We start from the raw sequence: 16087 nt of genomic DNA on the forward strand, positions 1-16087 counted from the left end.
CATAGGACAGGGTGGAACTGCCCCCCATAGGGTTTCCAAGAGTGGCTGGTGGATTTAACTGCTGACCTTTTGGTTAGCAGCCGAGTTCTTAACCACTGCGCCACCGGGGCTCCACCATTGGAAAGGGTCAAGCAGTTTTGCTTCCTGAGTTCTGTCTCAGCCACAGACAGTGCTAGAGGGGTATCTATCTTTCAGGATCCTGCTGCTGAAGACAAGATAAGCTTCTGTAAGTGAGTGGAAAAGAAAAACTTTAAAGCTGAATAAACAAAATTATGAAGGAAGAAAAATGCATTTCAATATTGGAAAGGAAGTGTTGTCCTTGGCATGTCGGGCTTTCTGCTAGGAAGGAGAGACCAGGTAAGCAGCAGGGCCTCCTCAGGGCCCCGCACAGGACGTGGATGGTGCAGCCCAATCTGCTGGAGCCAGGACGTGTGAAATCAGTTTGCAGACTGACCAGGGGACATTGGTGTCCCCTCTCCTTCTCCACTCTTTCCTGATTAACAAGTCCAAAGGCCAAAGAGCGCACAGAACAGGAGAACTAAACAGAGGAGAAGGCACCTGTCTTACTCATCTAGTGCTGCTATAACAGAAATACCAGAAGCAGATGGCTCTAACAAAGGAAAGTTTATTCTCTCACAGTCTAGTAGGCTAGAGGTCCGAATTCAGGGTGCCGGCTCCAGGGGAAGGCTCTGGAGGAAGGTCCTTGTCATCCGTCTTCCCTTGGTCTGGGAGCATCTCAGCACAAGAACCTCAGATCCAAAGAGGCACGCTGCTCCCACTGATGGTTTCTTGGTGGTATGAGGTCCCCATGTCTCTCTGCTCGATTTTTTCTTTTATATCTCAAAAGAGATTGGCTTAAGACACTACCTAATCTTATAGACCTCATCGATAAACTGCCACTAATCCATCTTATTACATGATAGTGATAGGATTTACAACATATAGGAAAATCACGTAAAATGGTGGACAATCACACAATACCGAGAATCATGGCCCAGCTAAGTTGACAGATATTTTTGGGGAACACAATTCAATCCATAACAGCACCCTAATCAGGGAGACCCCAGGAGGCAGGAAGAGTTATTGGAAGTAAAGGGCAGGGAACACTATTCCTGGCAGAAGTAACAGCACATGCAAGGAGGAAGAGGAGTGATAGATACAGCATAACATGGGGCATCTGTCTTACTCTCTTGCAATCTCTCTCCATCTCTTCAGACCTCTCTGAGAACAGTCCCACTGTCTGAGACTGAGTTCTTTAGAGAAACAAAACCAGTAAAGCGTGTAAATGTATATATAGAGAGAGAAAGAGAGGGAGAGATTTATATCAAGGAAACAGCTCACGCAATTGTAGAGGCTGGAATATCCCAAGTCCATGAATCAGGGTAGGGCTTCTCCTGATTCCCGTAGCCCCAGGGGCTGGTGAGCCCAAGATCGGCAGGTAAGCTGATAGGTCAAGTCCCGAGAACCAGAGGTCTAATGAACAGGAGCCAGCTGCAGGATCCAGGACAAGCCAAAAGCCTTGGCAAGGCAACAGGGAGGAAGTTGGTGACGGAGGGCAGAGAGATGATGGCTGAGGGAACAGTGAGCTGCCACAGGCCCCACCCCGACAAGTACCACTCAGCAGATTCCATCATGGGGGTGATCACATATCAGATTTCAACAGGGAAATGATCACAACGTTATACAACTGCCAAGACACTGAGAATCATGAGCCAGCCAAGACGACGCAGTCTTAACCATCACACCCATAGACAGGCAGTCTGGAGCTATGGGTTTAGCTTCCTGAGGACAGGGAGGCCCAGTGAGCCCAGATCGAGTGGGTTTCAGCCCTCAGCCCTCACTGTGCCCAGAACACAGGGACCCTCTTGCTCAGACCCAAGAACAATACTGCGATGAGACTGGACATCTGACCTGTAAGCAGCCCAGCCACTGACTGGCCAGTGACCTGTGAGATGGCCTGGCAGGAAGAGCTGTGCCCAAACAGAGAGGATGATCATGACAGACAGTATTTTCTAAAACTGGCCACTGCAATATTTCTACTCATATGCTTTTCTAGCCCCTTGCCACATCCATCAAGGGGTTCCCCTCCCTCTGAGCGAGGTGGGACTTTGTGATTGCCTTGAACGGAATGCAGTAACTTCTGAGACTAGATCATAAAATATAATATAACTTCCACCTGGCTCTCTCTCTCTCACTCTGAGGACACTCACTTTTACAACCCAGCCACCATGTTGTGAGGAAGCCCAAGACACTGGAGAGGCCACATGCAGGTTTTCCAGCCAACAGCCCCAGCTAAGTCAGCCAACAGCCAGCATCAACTACAACACGTGAAAAAGGGAGCCTTAAGATTCTAGCCCACAGGCTTCAAGCATCCCAGGAGACACAATGTAAGGCAGAGATGAGCTATCCCTACCAAAAACCGAAACCAAACCCATTGCCATCAAGCCGATTCCAACTCATAGCATCCCTATAGGACAGTGGAACTGCCCCATAAGGTTTCCAAGGGGTGGCTGGTGGATTCGAACTGCCGACCTTTTGGTGAGCAGCCGAGCTCTTAACCAACCCCTGCCCAAATTACAGATTCAAAAGCAATGTAAACATTTTTGGTTTTGTTGTAAGCCACTAAGCTTTGGGGTAATTTTTTACACAGCCATATCACTTAAGTAATGGTAATTAACTAAGTCAAACAGATTCTTTCTCTCTAGAATTTAAGCTGGGTCTTATGAAAATTAGTGAGTTGTGAGCAGGGGGACAAGTGGTTAGACCCAAGGAGAAGCAGAGATGGAAGGTGTAGCTGAGTCACATTCATGACTAAGAACTTGTCCTTGGGTAACAGGTGTGCCAGTGTAAAGTGGCCCTGGTCCTGAATGACCTCAGTTTTCTGAGCAGTGGAGCTGGTCATCCCTGAAGCACGCCAGGGTCTGAGCTCAGCTCCTGTGAGGCCTAGGATGGGGCAGAGACCCCTGCTCTGGGGCCCTCCTGGTGGTCCTTCCTTGAGAAGTCTCCATTTTCTGCAGTCAAGGGAGCCTCTCACCCTTGGGGACACAGCCAGAGCTTGGTGTATCGTCAGCACTCAGGAAGGCTGACTGTACCCTTATTTCTTCTGCCAACAGCCACTGGGGACCTGTAGAGACAGTAAATGTTAACCAGTTTTATGAACTCCCAAGGTCTGCTCAAATCCATGGGGCTAGTATCTTCAATTCTCGAAAACATTCGGCTTTTAACATTTTAAGGATAATTTTAAATGGTTCCAAAATACCTGGAAATTTTACTTCCTCAGTCCCATCTCCACACTCAGACCAGGCCAGGTGCCCACTTCTGGTTTGCACTCATTCCAGAGCCTTCTGGGCAACAGTCTACCTTCTGCATGTTCCTGCCTGGAAAAGCAAGGCCCGGGGGAAGAAGCTACTTGCTTGTTGCCTCCTTAAGCTGAGACAAAGCCTCCTCAGCCCAGTCCCTACACGCCTTCTTCTCCACCCACCCCAGCCCAACACTCAGCTGTGGATCACAGGGATTGCTTCCCAGGGCCAAGTTGGAATCACAGTGAGACTGGGTAGACAGTAGCGGTTCACTGGGGCTAAGAGAGCCATCTGAGAACTGGGCTTAGCAGTGCATGTGGGGAGTGGGACCGTGGGCACCAGGAGCACCTGAGCACATGTGTGACCACACATGCCCAGGGAAACTAAGGAGCTGTGTGCAAGGGGCCTTGGCGGGAGAGAGAATGGAGTCAGGAGACAGGCTGATTTGCTGAGATGCTGTTTTATTTCTCCATATTCTCTCTTTCCCCTGTTCCAAATGAGATAGCCCAGGCCTCTCTGGACCCAGGCCTCTGGGGAAGTTTGTAGGAAAAGTAGAAATTGCCCACATGAGTGAGCATGTGTATCAAGAAGGCTCTGAGAAATGTCAGGAAGACCAGGAGGGTATGAGGCTGGGTTTCAGGGGAGCAGGAGGGGCAAGGTAGTGCTTGGCAGAGTTGGGACCTGGAGGGCCAGAGGACAAAGAAGAGAGGCAGAAATAGCACCAGTGTGGGAGAAGCCAGCCTGGGCAGAGACAGTGTTGTCACGTGTGTGCCGTGTCCTGGCATGTCGATGAGCCTGTGTACAAATAAGCATGTATGTGTGTGCCAAGATGTGTGTCTGTGACCAGACCTGCCCAGGGAAATATCTCCCCTACCTGGCCATGGTCTAGCCCGTGGGAGTGGAGCCAACGGGAGGAGCTGCCATGGGCCACCTCCTGGCAAAGCAGATGCCATAAATGACTGAGAGGCTGCAGCCCTTCCGGGCAATGCCCTCCTACAGAGGTTGCTAGATGCCCCGAGGACCCATCTCAGCCCCAAGGCCCCGGGATCTTTCTCAGACTAGGCTGTGTCTGGCTCTCAAATTCCCCCAAACACTCCCCGAGCACCAACTTTAGGCCAAGGGCCCTTTCTCTCTGTACTCAGGACCCCAGCTGACTACCTTTCTTCCTTCATCAGCGTCCAGCAACCATTCCACCTTTTCATCTCCCTCCGCTAAGATGGAGCCCTGGTGGCGCAGTGGTTAAGAGCTCAGCTGCTAACCAAAAGGTCGGCAGCTGAAATTCACCAGCCGCTCCTTAAAAATCCTATGCGGCAGTTCTACCCTGTCCTATAGGGCCACTATGAGTCGGAATCTACTCAACAGTACCTAATAAGGTGAAGGGCACAGCTAAGCCCAAGGAGCTAGCAGGAGAGGTCCCTTCCACATCCACTAAACCCACTGCCATTGAGTCAATTCCGACTCACAGTGACCCTACAGGACAGAGCAGAACTACCCTGTAGGGTTTCCAAGGAGCGCCTGGTGGATTTGAACTGCCAACCTTTTTGTCAGCAGCCATAGCTCTTAACCACTAGAGCACATGAAGAGGACCTCAGCACACGGTGGCCACCAGGGGGCAGGCTACACCTGCTGGAAGGCTGGTCCATTGGGGCCTTGTTCTTGGGAGTGCAACATCTGTAGGTGGGGAGGGTGCTGTGCATCCTGGGGGTGAGAGCACAGGGAATAGGCTAGGAGCCCCAGGGGCAGTGGAAGGGAAATTTGGTGTCGAAGCATCCATCTGTGATAAGGACCAGGGGGTCTTGATAAAGAGGGTCAGGGTGCCTCTGGAGTGTGGGTGTTGAAGATGAGCTGTTTGGGAGCCGCAGGAATGATGCCTTAGGGCAATCTGAGTGGGGAATGCACGGTGTCTTGGGGTGTAGAAAGCCCTCTGGCTTCCCCCAAACACCTTCATCTTCCTGGCCGCAGGGAGGGGCAGCTGGAGTTCACATCCTCCCTCTGGGGGTCTCCACCTCCTTACTTCAGGGTGCTGGTCCCAGACCACGCTGGCGCAGGCAGCCCTACACTGGCCCATTCCATGGTTTGGTTATATGAGCCGATACAGTTCTCACTGTTAAGCGGAGCCCTGGTGGCGCAGTGGTTAAGAGCGATGGCTGCTAACCAAAAGGCTGGCATTCAAATCCACCAGCTACTCCTTGGACACCCTATGGGGCAGTTCTACTCTGTCCTATAGGGTCGGAATAGACTCAGCGGCAATGAGTTTGGTTGCTTAAGCTGGTCTGAATTTTTCACTCCAACCTACAGGTCTGCTTTCTTTAACAGTGCCTGTTCCCTACTCAGGAAGTACGTTTGGCTCCAGATTACCCACAGGCTAAAAGCCAAACTCAACCCGGCCTTCAGGACCCCAACCTCTCTCTCCATCGTTTAGTCTTACCGTTCCTCGGGTACAGTCCTCTCTGTGGACACTGTGGGTGGAAAGTCTCCCCTCCTGGGAAACCGAGGGCTCTGACCGACTTTGTTAGCCTCAACTTCTCCCTGGACTACCAGGAAGAATACGTCAGTTCTGCTCGATGCCACCTTGATCATTCCTTTGCCTCTTCCCTTAGGCTGTGAGCCCCTTGCGGGTGCCCTGACTCCTGCATTTGGCCCAAGCCTGGCACACTGAAGGCACCCGATACATACCTGGAAAAGAAATAAAAGGACCTCTGTGGCACGTCCTGGCTTGCCTGTGCTGAGCAGGCCTCTCTGAAGCCGATTTCATGCACTAGGGCTGGTTCCCAGTAGAAGCAAAGGGCTGCTCCCTGAAGGAGACTCATCCAGGTCTCAAGGTGACCCCAAGAGAGGCACCTGTGGGCGGGATCAGGCTTGTATCCACTGACACCAGGAATCTCTGCTCAGCTCCTACATCCACTCCTTCCCTAAGGAGAGTCCTGCCACCCTCAGGCCCAGCTCCTGAGAAGACGCAGGCAGAAGCACGTGGAGCCTGAGTCAGAGAATGACGGACACAGAACAGCAGGGACTGAGACAGAGACCCAGAGACAAAGTCTGAGTAATAAGCACACAAAATGTGAGATTGAGAGGCCCACAGAGAAGACACAAAGCAGACCAAGAAACAGGGCCTGGAGGGCAGAGATTCAAAGACAGTGAGCAGGAATGAGACAGGACAGAAAGGGTGGATCCAGAGAGCACCTCAGACGGTACTGAATACTCTGCCTGGGCCCCCAAGTCAGAAACTCGGAGGCTTTGCTCATCCCTCAAGCCCAACCCATAGGTGACACTTGACCATTGTCCTTCTGAAATGTATCTGGACTCTGTCTATCCCCTAGGTCCCCACGACCACCATCACCTCTCTTCTGGATTAACTCAAGATCTCCCGTGGGTTTCCTGCCTCCCTTACTGCCCCTCACCCAGCTTGTTAGTCAGGGTGAACTTACTGAACACACATCTGACTACGTCATTCCCACAGTTTCCAGAGCAAAGCCCCCATACCTTTTTCTGGTTTACAAATGGGGGAACATTGACATTGATTTAAGGAGGGTTGTGAGGCTATTGGTAGGTTTTTTTTTAATTTCTATTAATACTTATGAAATAAGTTGAAACTTTAAACGAACAGAATATAGAGAGGAAGACGGACTTCAAAAACAGCAGCTGTTCCTTCCTTAAGCCTGAGACAAAGACCTGGCTGAAAGCAGTTTCATTGTTTGTTGTTTTGCTTTTTGTTTCTTTTTTTAAGGTAATCTCAGGAAGCTGAGAATGGTGGAGGATGCAGGTAAGAGAAAATTGTTACTAGAAGTTCCTGGGGAGTCCCTGTCCCAGGGGAGGCCGAACGGGAGATATACATGGTGTACAAAAGTCACTTCCTGAGGCCCTGGGTTCCTGAGCTCTGAGCCCCCTCCAGCCTCAGTTACCAGAGCAGAGCCTCTGGAGCTCTCCCCCAAAAGGGACCCAGGCGTCGAGCTTGCAAATCAGGGAGTCCAAAAGCCCCATCACCTTGCCCTGGTGGAAGCAGCACATGGGATGCTTCGTCAGTAGGCAGCAAGGATGCTGTCTCTGTGGGTACTTACCAAGAACTGCAGCACTGTGGCTGTGCAGAACCAACACCCTCCCCACAACTCTCTCTAGAAGATTCATCTCCCATCCCTCAAGATTTAGCAGGCCATTTCAAGTGAATTCAGAAATATTTGAGTTCTCGGGGGCCCTGTGCCACGAACCAGGCAGTCTCATACCAAATGTGAAGAGCATTACAAGTGGGGACAAGGGCACTCCTGGGTGCTGGGTGCCGGGTGCCATGGCCCTGATGTGATCTGTGCTTGGGAAAGTCAGCCTGGCACACCGGGAGCCTGGGCCACCTGCACCACAGCTTGCCTTCCCGACCAAACGGGCACTTCGCTTCTACGCTCAAGGCTAGGTTGCCCCATTGGATTCACCAGGACCCAAAGGTGTCATGAGAAGAGCGGCAGCTTCACACACAGACACCCCAAGGGCAGCGGGCACCAAGCGCCACCCACACTCAGAGCCAGGCTGTCACTGACGCCCTGGATTTGGGGGCAAAACGCCCCTCTCTCGTCGAGCGAGAACCTTCTTACAGCGGTTTCCCTAAGTGCCTTCCCACCTGCCCGGGCCACAGGCGCCCTGTTCTGGAGCTGACCCCACAAGGGACCCCCTTCTGGGGCTGTCCCCCACACCGGGACCCCCTTCTGGGGCTGTCCCCCACACCGGGACCCCCGTCTGGGGCTGTCCCCCACACCGGGACCCCCTTCTGGGGCTGTCTCCCACACTGGGACCCCCAAGAGGCTGCCCAGCTGCACAGGGCAGCCAGGCCTGCGCGCCGCCTCTCGCAGGGACGCTTCCGTGTGTACTTTCAGACTCTGGAAAGGGTCGCTGGCTTCCCCGGTGCACGCACCACCTGGCTGCACGCAGCTCCCGGCTCCAGAACGTGGGGGAAACAGCCCTCTCGGCCGCCCCTCCAGGAAGCCAGAGACTGCGTGCAGGAGCCTGGGAGGCCGGCGGTGCGCGCGCAGCCGGGCGGGGGCGGGGCGCGGCGCTGCGGCCTCCGCCCGCCCACCAGGCCCCGCCCACTACGTCACGCCCCACAGGCCCGCCCGAGGCTGCCGATTGCAGGAGAGCGCGCGCGGTGGCCCCGCCCACCTACGTCACGCCCCGGAAACCCCTCCCGAGGCTGCCGATTACAGGAGAGCGCGCACGATGGCCCCACCCCCGCCTTGGCTCCGCCCCGGGACCGGGCACGCCCACCTACGTCACGCCCCACAGGCCCTCCCGGGGTTGCCGATTGCAGGAGAGCGCGCACGATGGCCCCGCCCCCGACTCGGCCCCTCCCCGCCCCGCCCCCTGGCGGACGGAGCCGCGAGCGTGGCCTCCGAGTCCCAGGCAGGAGGCGCGGGCGCGGCGGGCTGCCTCCTCGCAGGCTGGCTGGCCGGCTGGCTGGCCCGGGGCGGGTTAAGCGGCGCGCCCGGCAGGCAGGGGCGTACCTGTGCTTACCTGCTCACCTGTGGTGCACAGTCTCACGTGCCTTTCACCACCTCTGACCGGGTACGGTCCCTGCTCCGGGCCCCGCTCCAGGCCTGGCAGCGCCGGCTGTCCTTCACGAGCACCGTTCCTGCGGGCTCGGGCCTCCGCGGCGCCCGGCTGCAGAGCCCGGAAATAAGTGTCCAGGGCCCGGCCCCCCGACCCCGACTCCCCGCCCCAGAGCCCCGCACGCGGGCACCGCAGGCCCCGTCCCGGCCGCAGACGCCCCTCCTCGCCCCGCACCCACTCACTTTCCGGGGTGCCCCGGGCCCCTCACGTCCACCCGGAGCGTCCCCAGCCCCGCGCGGGGGCGCCCCTCACCCCAGTCCCCAGCCGCGTGGGGGCGCCCCCCTCGCCCCGTACCCCTCGTGTCACAGCCCCCACCCACTCACTTTCCGGGGTGCCCCGGGCCCCTCCCGTCCACCCGGAACGCCCCCGGCGCCCCTCGCCCCGGTCCCCAGCCGCGTGGGGGCGCTTTCCTCGCCCCGCACCCCTCGTGTCACAGCCCCCACCCACTCACTTTCCGGGGTGCCCCGGGCCCCTCCCGTCCACCCGGAGCGCCCCCGGCGCCCCTCGCCCCGGTCCCCAGCCGCGTGGGGGCGCCCCCCTCGCCCCGTACCCCTCGTGTCACAGCCCCCACCCACTCACTTTCCGGGGTGCCCCGGGGCCCCTCACGTCCACCCGGAACGCCCCCGGAGTCCCTCACCCCAGTCCCCAGCCGCGTGGGGGCGCCCTCCTTGCCCCGCACCCCTCGTGTCACAGCCCCCACCCACTCACTTTCCGGGGTGCCCCGGGCCCCTCACGTCCACCCGGAGCGCCCCCGGCGCCCCTCGCCCCGGCCCCCAGCCGCGTGGGGGCGCCCTCCTCGCCCCGCACCCTTCGTGTCCCAGCCCCCACCCACTCACTTTCCGGGGTGCCCCGGGCCCCTCACGTCCACCCGGAACGCCCCCGGAGCCCCTCACCCCGCTCCCCAGCCCCGCGCGGGGGCGCCCCCTCGCCCCGCACCCCTCTCCCCACGGGGCGGTGGCGGAGGCCGTCCCCGGCGGGACACACCCACCCGGCCGCCCGCCCTCCTTCCTCTCCCGCCTCGCTCCTCGCTCCTGCCCTCGCCGCCCGCGCGCCCGCCCGCCCGCACACACCGCTTCCCGCGGCCCGGCCTCCCGCTCCGCCTCCCCGTCCGTGCGCGGCTCTCCCGGGCGCGGCGCCGGGGTTCATGCTGACGAGGCGGCGGCTGCTCCAGCCCAGCGGCGGCGGCGGCGGCGGCGGCGGGAGCGCGGGCCCGGGCCGCCTCTCCCAAAGCGCGGGGCCGGGCGGCGGGCGCGCCCAGGCGGCGGCGGCGGCGGCGAGCGCCCCCCGGGCCCGCGGCCCCGCGCGCCCCCCGCGCCGCGCCCCCGCGCGTCTGGCTTGCGGGGGGCCGGGCCCGCGGGCGGCCGCCGCGTCACGCACCCATGGACTGCCCGGCCATCATCACGCAGGTGACCAACCCCAAGGAGGACGAGGCCCGGGCGTCGGGCGCCTCCGAGAAAGGTAAGGAGGGGCGCGGGCAGGCGGCTACGGGCCGGGGCTGTGCACACCCGCGTTCCGGAGTTTGCGGCCGTGCGCTCGCGCGGCCCTGGGGTGGGGGCTGCGCCCGACGGAGAGGATGCGTGGGGCGGGGGCGTGTGTGCACTTGGAGAGGGTGCGTGGGGCGGGGGCGTGTGTGCACTTGGAGAGGGTGCGTGGGGCGAGGGTGTGTGTGCACTTGGCCGAGAGGGTGCGTGGGGCGGGGGTGTGTGTGCACTTGGCGGCGAGGGTGCGTGGGGCGGGGGTGTGTGTGCACTTGGCCGAGAGGGTGCGTGGGGCGGGGGTGTGTGTGCACTTGGCGGCGAGGGTGCGTGGGGCGGGCGTGTGTGTGCACTTGGCGGCGACGGTGCGTGGGGCGGGGGTGTGTGTGCACTTGGCCGAGAGGGTGCGTTGGGCGGGGGTGTGTGTGCACTTGGAGAGGGTGAGGGTGTGTGTGCGCTTGGCAGCGAGGGTGCGTGGGGTGGGGGTGTGTGTGCAGTTGGAGAGGGTGCGTGGGGCAGGGGTGTGTGTGCACTTGGTGGAGAGGGTGCATAGGGTGGGGGTGTGTGGGCACTTGGCTGAGAGGGCGCATGGGGTGGGAGTGTGCCTGCTAGAGGAGCTTAAGTGTGTGTGCCGACTAAAATAATGTGAGTGTGTGTGCATGTGCCAACACGGAGGTTTGTGTGTCTTTGTGGGTACACTGACAGAGAAGTTGTGAATGTGTGTGTGTGTGCACACCGACAGAGATTGCAGGGATGCATGTGCATCTAACAGATGTGTGTTGAGTGCCTGCGAGGTTATGTGTGTGACCCTGATGGGTTATGATTGCGTATACGCTTGATATGTTGTGTGTGTGTATGTTTGTACACACAGGTTGTGAGGATGTGCGTACACCTAGCAGAGAAGTTGTGAGTCTGACAGGCTGTGAGTTTGTGTATGTACCTGAGTGAGAGGTTGTGGACTGTGTGGGTGTGTGTGCCTGCAAGGAGGCTGCATGTTTGTTCACTTCTCACAGAGAGTTTGTGTTTATGTGTGTATAATTCTGTGTCCACACCACTCAGTTGGCAGGTTGTGTTGTGTCCATTGACTGGGAGGATGTATGTCTGTGTGTACCCACTCACAGGACGGCCATGTGTGGGTCTGTGTGCCTGACCTAGAGTCTGTGTGTGCAGATTTGTGTGCCTGCCTGTGTGGTATGTGTGCACGAGACAGTGAGGCCGCCTGCTTTAGTTCGTTGTGCAAGCATTGGAGTGTGTGTGCTGGGGTGGGACAGCGCCGAGCGATCACACTTCTCCCTCTTGGCTCTCAAGGTGTCCAGCCTGCTGGGATGACCTGCAAGGCCTGGCCTTTTAGGGCCCTGTTCTAACTCAAGGAGTCCTTGGGGTCCAGCAGTATCCAGCGCCAGGGAGCTGGACAAGGCCCGGCCTTTTAGGGCCCTGTTCCAACTCAAGGAGTCCTTGGGGTCCGGCAGTATCCAGCCCCAGAGAGCTGGACAAGGCCCGGCCTTTTAGGGCCCTGTTCCAACTCAAGGAGTCCTTGGGGTCCAGCAGTATCCAGCCCCAGAGAGCTGGACAAGGCCTGGCCTTTTAGGGCCCTGTTCCAACTCAAGGAGTCCTTGGGGTCCAGCAGTATCCAGCCCCAGAGAGCTGGACAAGGCCTGAGCAGGCACTGTGCAGTAGCAACTGGTTTGATTGTGGTACATTTTGGCCCTTGGTACTCCTGTTTCCTTCGGGCCCTTTTTCTTCATGTCTCTGCTGCTGAGACTGGATGTCCACGACTCTCGTGTGCCCTGCCGACCATCCATCCATAGTCCTGAGGCTTGTGCTGACTGAAGGGCCAAAGACTCTAGAACCTGGCTGCTTTGGTAACTAAAGCTTGCCTCACCTTTTCTGCCGTGCGCCTTACAAACACCTGGACTGAGGTCAGGAGCAGCCTGTCCTCCCCAGGCTTGGCCTGGCCATAGCCAACTTTGGGGAGGAGTCTGTTTGTTTCTGTGCCCTCGCCGTGGCAGTAGGTGAGACATGCAGCCTTTGCTGAGCAGGGGGCCCTCGGTTACCTCTCTCTGAGCAGGGACTACTGAACAGGCCCAGCAGGAAAACGCAAGGAGCCGGAGAGGTTCCCTCAGGCTGGGAGTTTGTCCACCCACCTCTGCTTCCGTAGGCAATAAATGGAGTTGCTTTCTTTTATGGAAGATTAGAATTCAGACTCTCCCAGGCAAGAGGGTGCTTCTCCAGGTGGGGCCCACGTGGCCAGCCCCCAGGTGATCTGGCGTGTGTGTCTGCTGTGGGGCCCTGGCTGTTGGGTTCTGGGCTGGGCATACGCCCGCAGGGAGGGTTGGTAGGAGGCACCAGCAAGGTTTGATGCCAGGTGCTCCTCACCCGCTGTGGACTGAGTGCTTTGTCTGACAGAGAACCCACAGCTCGGGTAGGCAAGGTGGGCTCGGGTTAGGCAAGGTGTGGTGCGAAGCAGGGAAATACTTGTCAGAGCCTCAGCCTCTTGCCTTCCCTCCCCCACCCCAGGAGCAGGGGCCACGCCTGCCTACTTTCCCTTTTCCTGTAGTTGCTAGGTTTTGTTTTTTTTTTTTTAAGACATCCATTATTTATTATTTCCAATTAAATTTCCACATCCCTTTTTAAAAAAAATTATTGTTTTAAGTGAAAGTTTATAGCGCAAATTAGTTTCTCATTCAAAAATGTGTACACAAATTGGGTTGTGATATTGGTTGCAACCCCAGCAATGTGTCGGCACTCTCCCCCTTTCCCTTTCCACCCGGGCTCTCTGTGTCCATTTGTCCAGTTTTCCTGTCCCTTTCTGCCTTCTCGTCTGCGTTTGGGCAGGTGTTGGCCGTTTGGTCCCGTGTACTTGATTGAACTGAGAAGCACGTTCCTCTCGTGTGTTATTGTTTTATAGGCCTGTCTGATCGTTGGCTGAAAGGTGGACTCTGGGAGCGGCTTCAGTTCTGAGTTAGCAGGGTGTCTGGGGCCAGAGTCTTTGGGGGCACCTCCAGTCTCTGCCAGCCTGGTCTTTTCTTGTGAATTTGAATTTTGTTTTACGTTTGTTTCCCCCTCTGTACGGGAGCTGCTGAGATTTTTGAAGTAAAGAGTCGGTCTATCCAAACCATGTGCAAATACTCAAGGATGGTGCTTGTGTTACTCAAGTTGTTTGCATTGTTTCCGGGCCAATCTTTTATTATCTTTAACAGCCTGTTCTCTTTGTTTTCCAGCGTCGGATTGGTTGTTTGTTAAAGGAATTCTTTACCTGCTCCTCTGGGGTGGGGTGTCTGGCCAGTAGGTCCTTCTTGCTGAAGTATTAAAATCTTTCTCAATTTGGTTTTTCACTTTAAAACGTGAAAATAGTTTTGGTGAAGGACAGCGCGGCAATAAACTTGGGAGCCAGACTTTGGAACAAGGTCTTAAGGCTCATCATCCACTCAACAAGTTCAGCGGTGTTTCTAGGTGGAGCACGTTCACATCTTAGATAGGCACAAGCTACGTTACATCGTTTTAAGTTGAGATGAGTGCATACTCGTTTTGTTTTTAAATATTGGACCTGGGATGTTTTAAGTTTTTTTTTGGTAGGAAAGAAAGTGGTGGTTTTCAGAGTTTGTTTTCCTCATTTATTCTGTAGAATAGGAACGATCACGATCGGCTCTTGGGTTCAATTTGAGGGTTTAAATGAGAGGGTGTACGTTAAAGACTGCCTGGTTCACCAGCACATCACTAACCCGTAAACATTTTTTTAGGTGTAGATTTGCAAAAGAAGTGCCAAGAATGGGCCGTGGTATTTGACTTGGGTTAAATTACTTCTTGACAAATTACCACAGGGTGGTGCACCATTCAGGGGTGACTTACTGTCAGCCTGGCCTGTAAAGTAAGGTTTATTTCTTACAGTTGTGTTTGATTTGATTGATACCATAAAGATGCAGAGACAGATGTCTCTGTGAGTTTAAGTCAGCCTGCTTGGCTACTGAAAATTTCTTCTTACAAATCAATAAGAAAAAGTCAAACAACAGTAGAAAAGTGGACAAGAGATATGAACAAAACAGGAAATCTGAATGGCCAATAGATGTATGAAATGATGTTCCATTTCATATGAAACGTTTTCATGAATTAACTTGGTAAAACATTTAAATGACTGAAATTAGGTAAAGGTATTGGAAAAATAACTTTTGTGACAGAGTAAAGTGCGTACAGACTCTTTGGAGAGTGATGTAGTTCTGAATTAGTTAGGAACGCATTTGGCTGCAAGTAACAGAAAACCAGACTTATGTGGCTTAACCCAGTAGGAGTTTGTTCTTCTCACATAACAAGCAGTTTGGCGATAGGCTGCAGCTGGCTTTGGTTCAGCAGCTCGCCGTATCAGGGCCAACACCACTGTGAGTCTCTTGGCTTTCCCTCATGTCGTAACGTGGCTGCCACCTCTCCAAACACCACATCCACATTGAGGCCAGAAAAAAGGGACAGTGCCAGTCATGTCTGTCCCTTTTACCTGGACAGCGAAAACATCCCTAGAAACCCTCCACCCGCCACTCAGGCAAACTTCTGCTGCTGTTTAATTGGCCAAACTAGGTCACATCGCCTCCTCTAGCTGCCACAAATCTAACAAAGTGAGTGTCCAGCTTTTCCAGCCTTTGTAGTGGGAGATGGGAGGGGAGAGAAAACGGGTGGGAACAGGTGTTGGTTTGTCAATCCACAGTGCTGGCCACACCTTCAGAGTCCCAGGTCTACTTCCAAGCCTCTACCCTAGAGAAATATTCTCGTTTGTGCTCGAATAAAAACGTACAGAGATTTTTGCCGATGGCTAAGTAATGGTGAGAAACATCCTACATGTCAGTTAATAGAAGATGTGAACAGATATGAATGGTTTCACTTAATTTTTTTAATTAAGCCTTTTTAAAGGTGATTGTATATTCACATCAATACCATAGAATACTGCATGGTACTTGAAAAGAATGACTTATATTACCTCTAAACAAAAACATACTGACATGGAAATTTTAAAGTGAGAAAAAAAAAGAAATTCGAAGAACAGTGTAAACAGTATGAACCTAACTTTGTTTAAAAAAAAATTCACACACACACACACACAAAACTGTGTGTACGTCTAGAAAGACGCACCAAAAAATCTGCAAGGAAATACTTCAAACTGACAACAATGAGTTTCTCTGGGGGAGGGAGCTGGAATGAAAAGTGAAGGGGCACCTTTGCCTTTTTGTTCAAATATTAACGAAAATATGTTTGTGTTTTACATATGCACTTTTTGAATAGAAAAAAAGAAATGAAATTTTCCATAGCTCTTTGGGGGGAAAGAAATAATTTAAGGCAACTGAACAGTAATAAAACAAACAAACAAGCAAAAATCTCTCAGGTAATATGCTTTATCAACAGAAACATACCAGCTTTAGCTAAATGGTTATTCTGTAAGCTGACGCATGTCCCTTGATGATTTTCTGCAGGCATTTGTTTTGGCAGATATTTTGGCCCAGGATGCTAGGTATGTTTCCTCCAAATGTTTGCAACACTTCAGTTTAACTCAGAAATGTTAAACCTTTGGGCTGCTAAAAAAATTATAGCAGAGAATTCTGTTGGAAGCAGTAATTATTTCAGATGACAGATGTGAACAGATTTGAACTAGATTTCAGTTGACTTTTTTAATTAAGCTTTTTAAAAGGTAATTATGTATTAGCATGCAGTTGTAAAAAATCCTACAGAGAGATCCCTGTACCT

At 54.6% G+C, this 16087-nt stretch overlaps 1 protein-coding gene and 1 long non-coding RNA gene across 5 annotated transcripts in view; one reads left to right on the top strand and one right to left on the bottom strand.

The window, feature by feature from the left end:
• Positions 1-605: 605 nt before the first annotated feature.
• On the bottom strand, positions 606-8953 carry LOC104846390 (uncharacterized). Of its 4 annotated transcripts, none has more exons than XR_010319612.1 (4): positions 8801-8953; positions 5728-5975; positions 3260-3377; positions 606-3124 (listed from the first exon to the last, which is right to left on the bottom strand). It is a non-coding gene; the product is annotated as an uncharacterized LOC104846390 (long non-coding RNA). The 4 variants fall into 4 exon arrangements; XR_010319611.1 differs by having other exon boundaries at positions 8793-8952; XR_010319613.1 differs by having other exon boundaries at positions 5728-5833; positions 8793-8949.
• Positions 8954-10032: 1079 nt separating this feature from the next.
• Positions 10033-16087, top strand: part of CTDSPL (CTD small phosphatase like) — a 141110-nt gene continuing 135055 nt past the window's right edge. Inside the window, 3 exon segments of the mRNA XM_064277484.1 lie at positions 10033-10074; positions 10077-10184; positions 10187-10346. Of these exon segments, the coding sequence (XP_064133554.1) occupies positions 10033-10074; positions 10077-10184; positions 10187-10346 (310 nt within the window).

The sequence above is a fragment of the Loxodonta africana genome, chromosome 27 (assembly GCF_030014295.1).
Source record: "Loxodonta africana isolate mLoxAfr1 chromosome 27, mLoxAfr1.hap2, whole genome shotgun sequence".
In the NCBI taxonomy this organism is placed as follows: domain Eukaryota; kingdom Metazoa; phylum Chordata; class Mammalia; order Proboscidea; family Elephantidae; genus Loxodonta; species Loxodonta africana.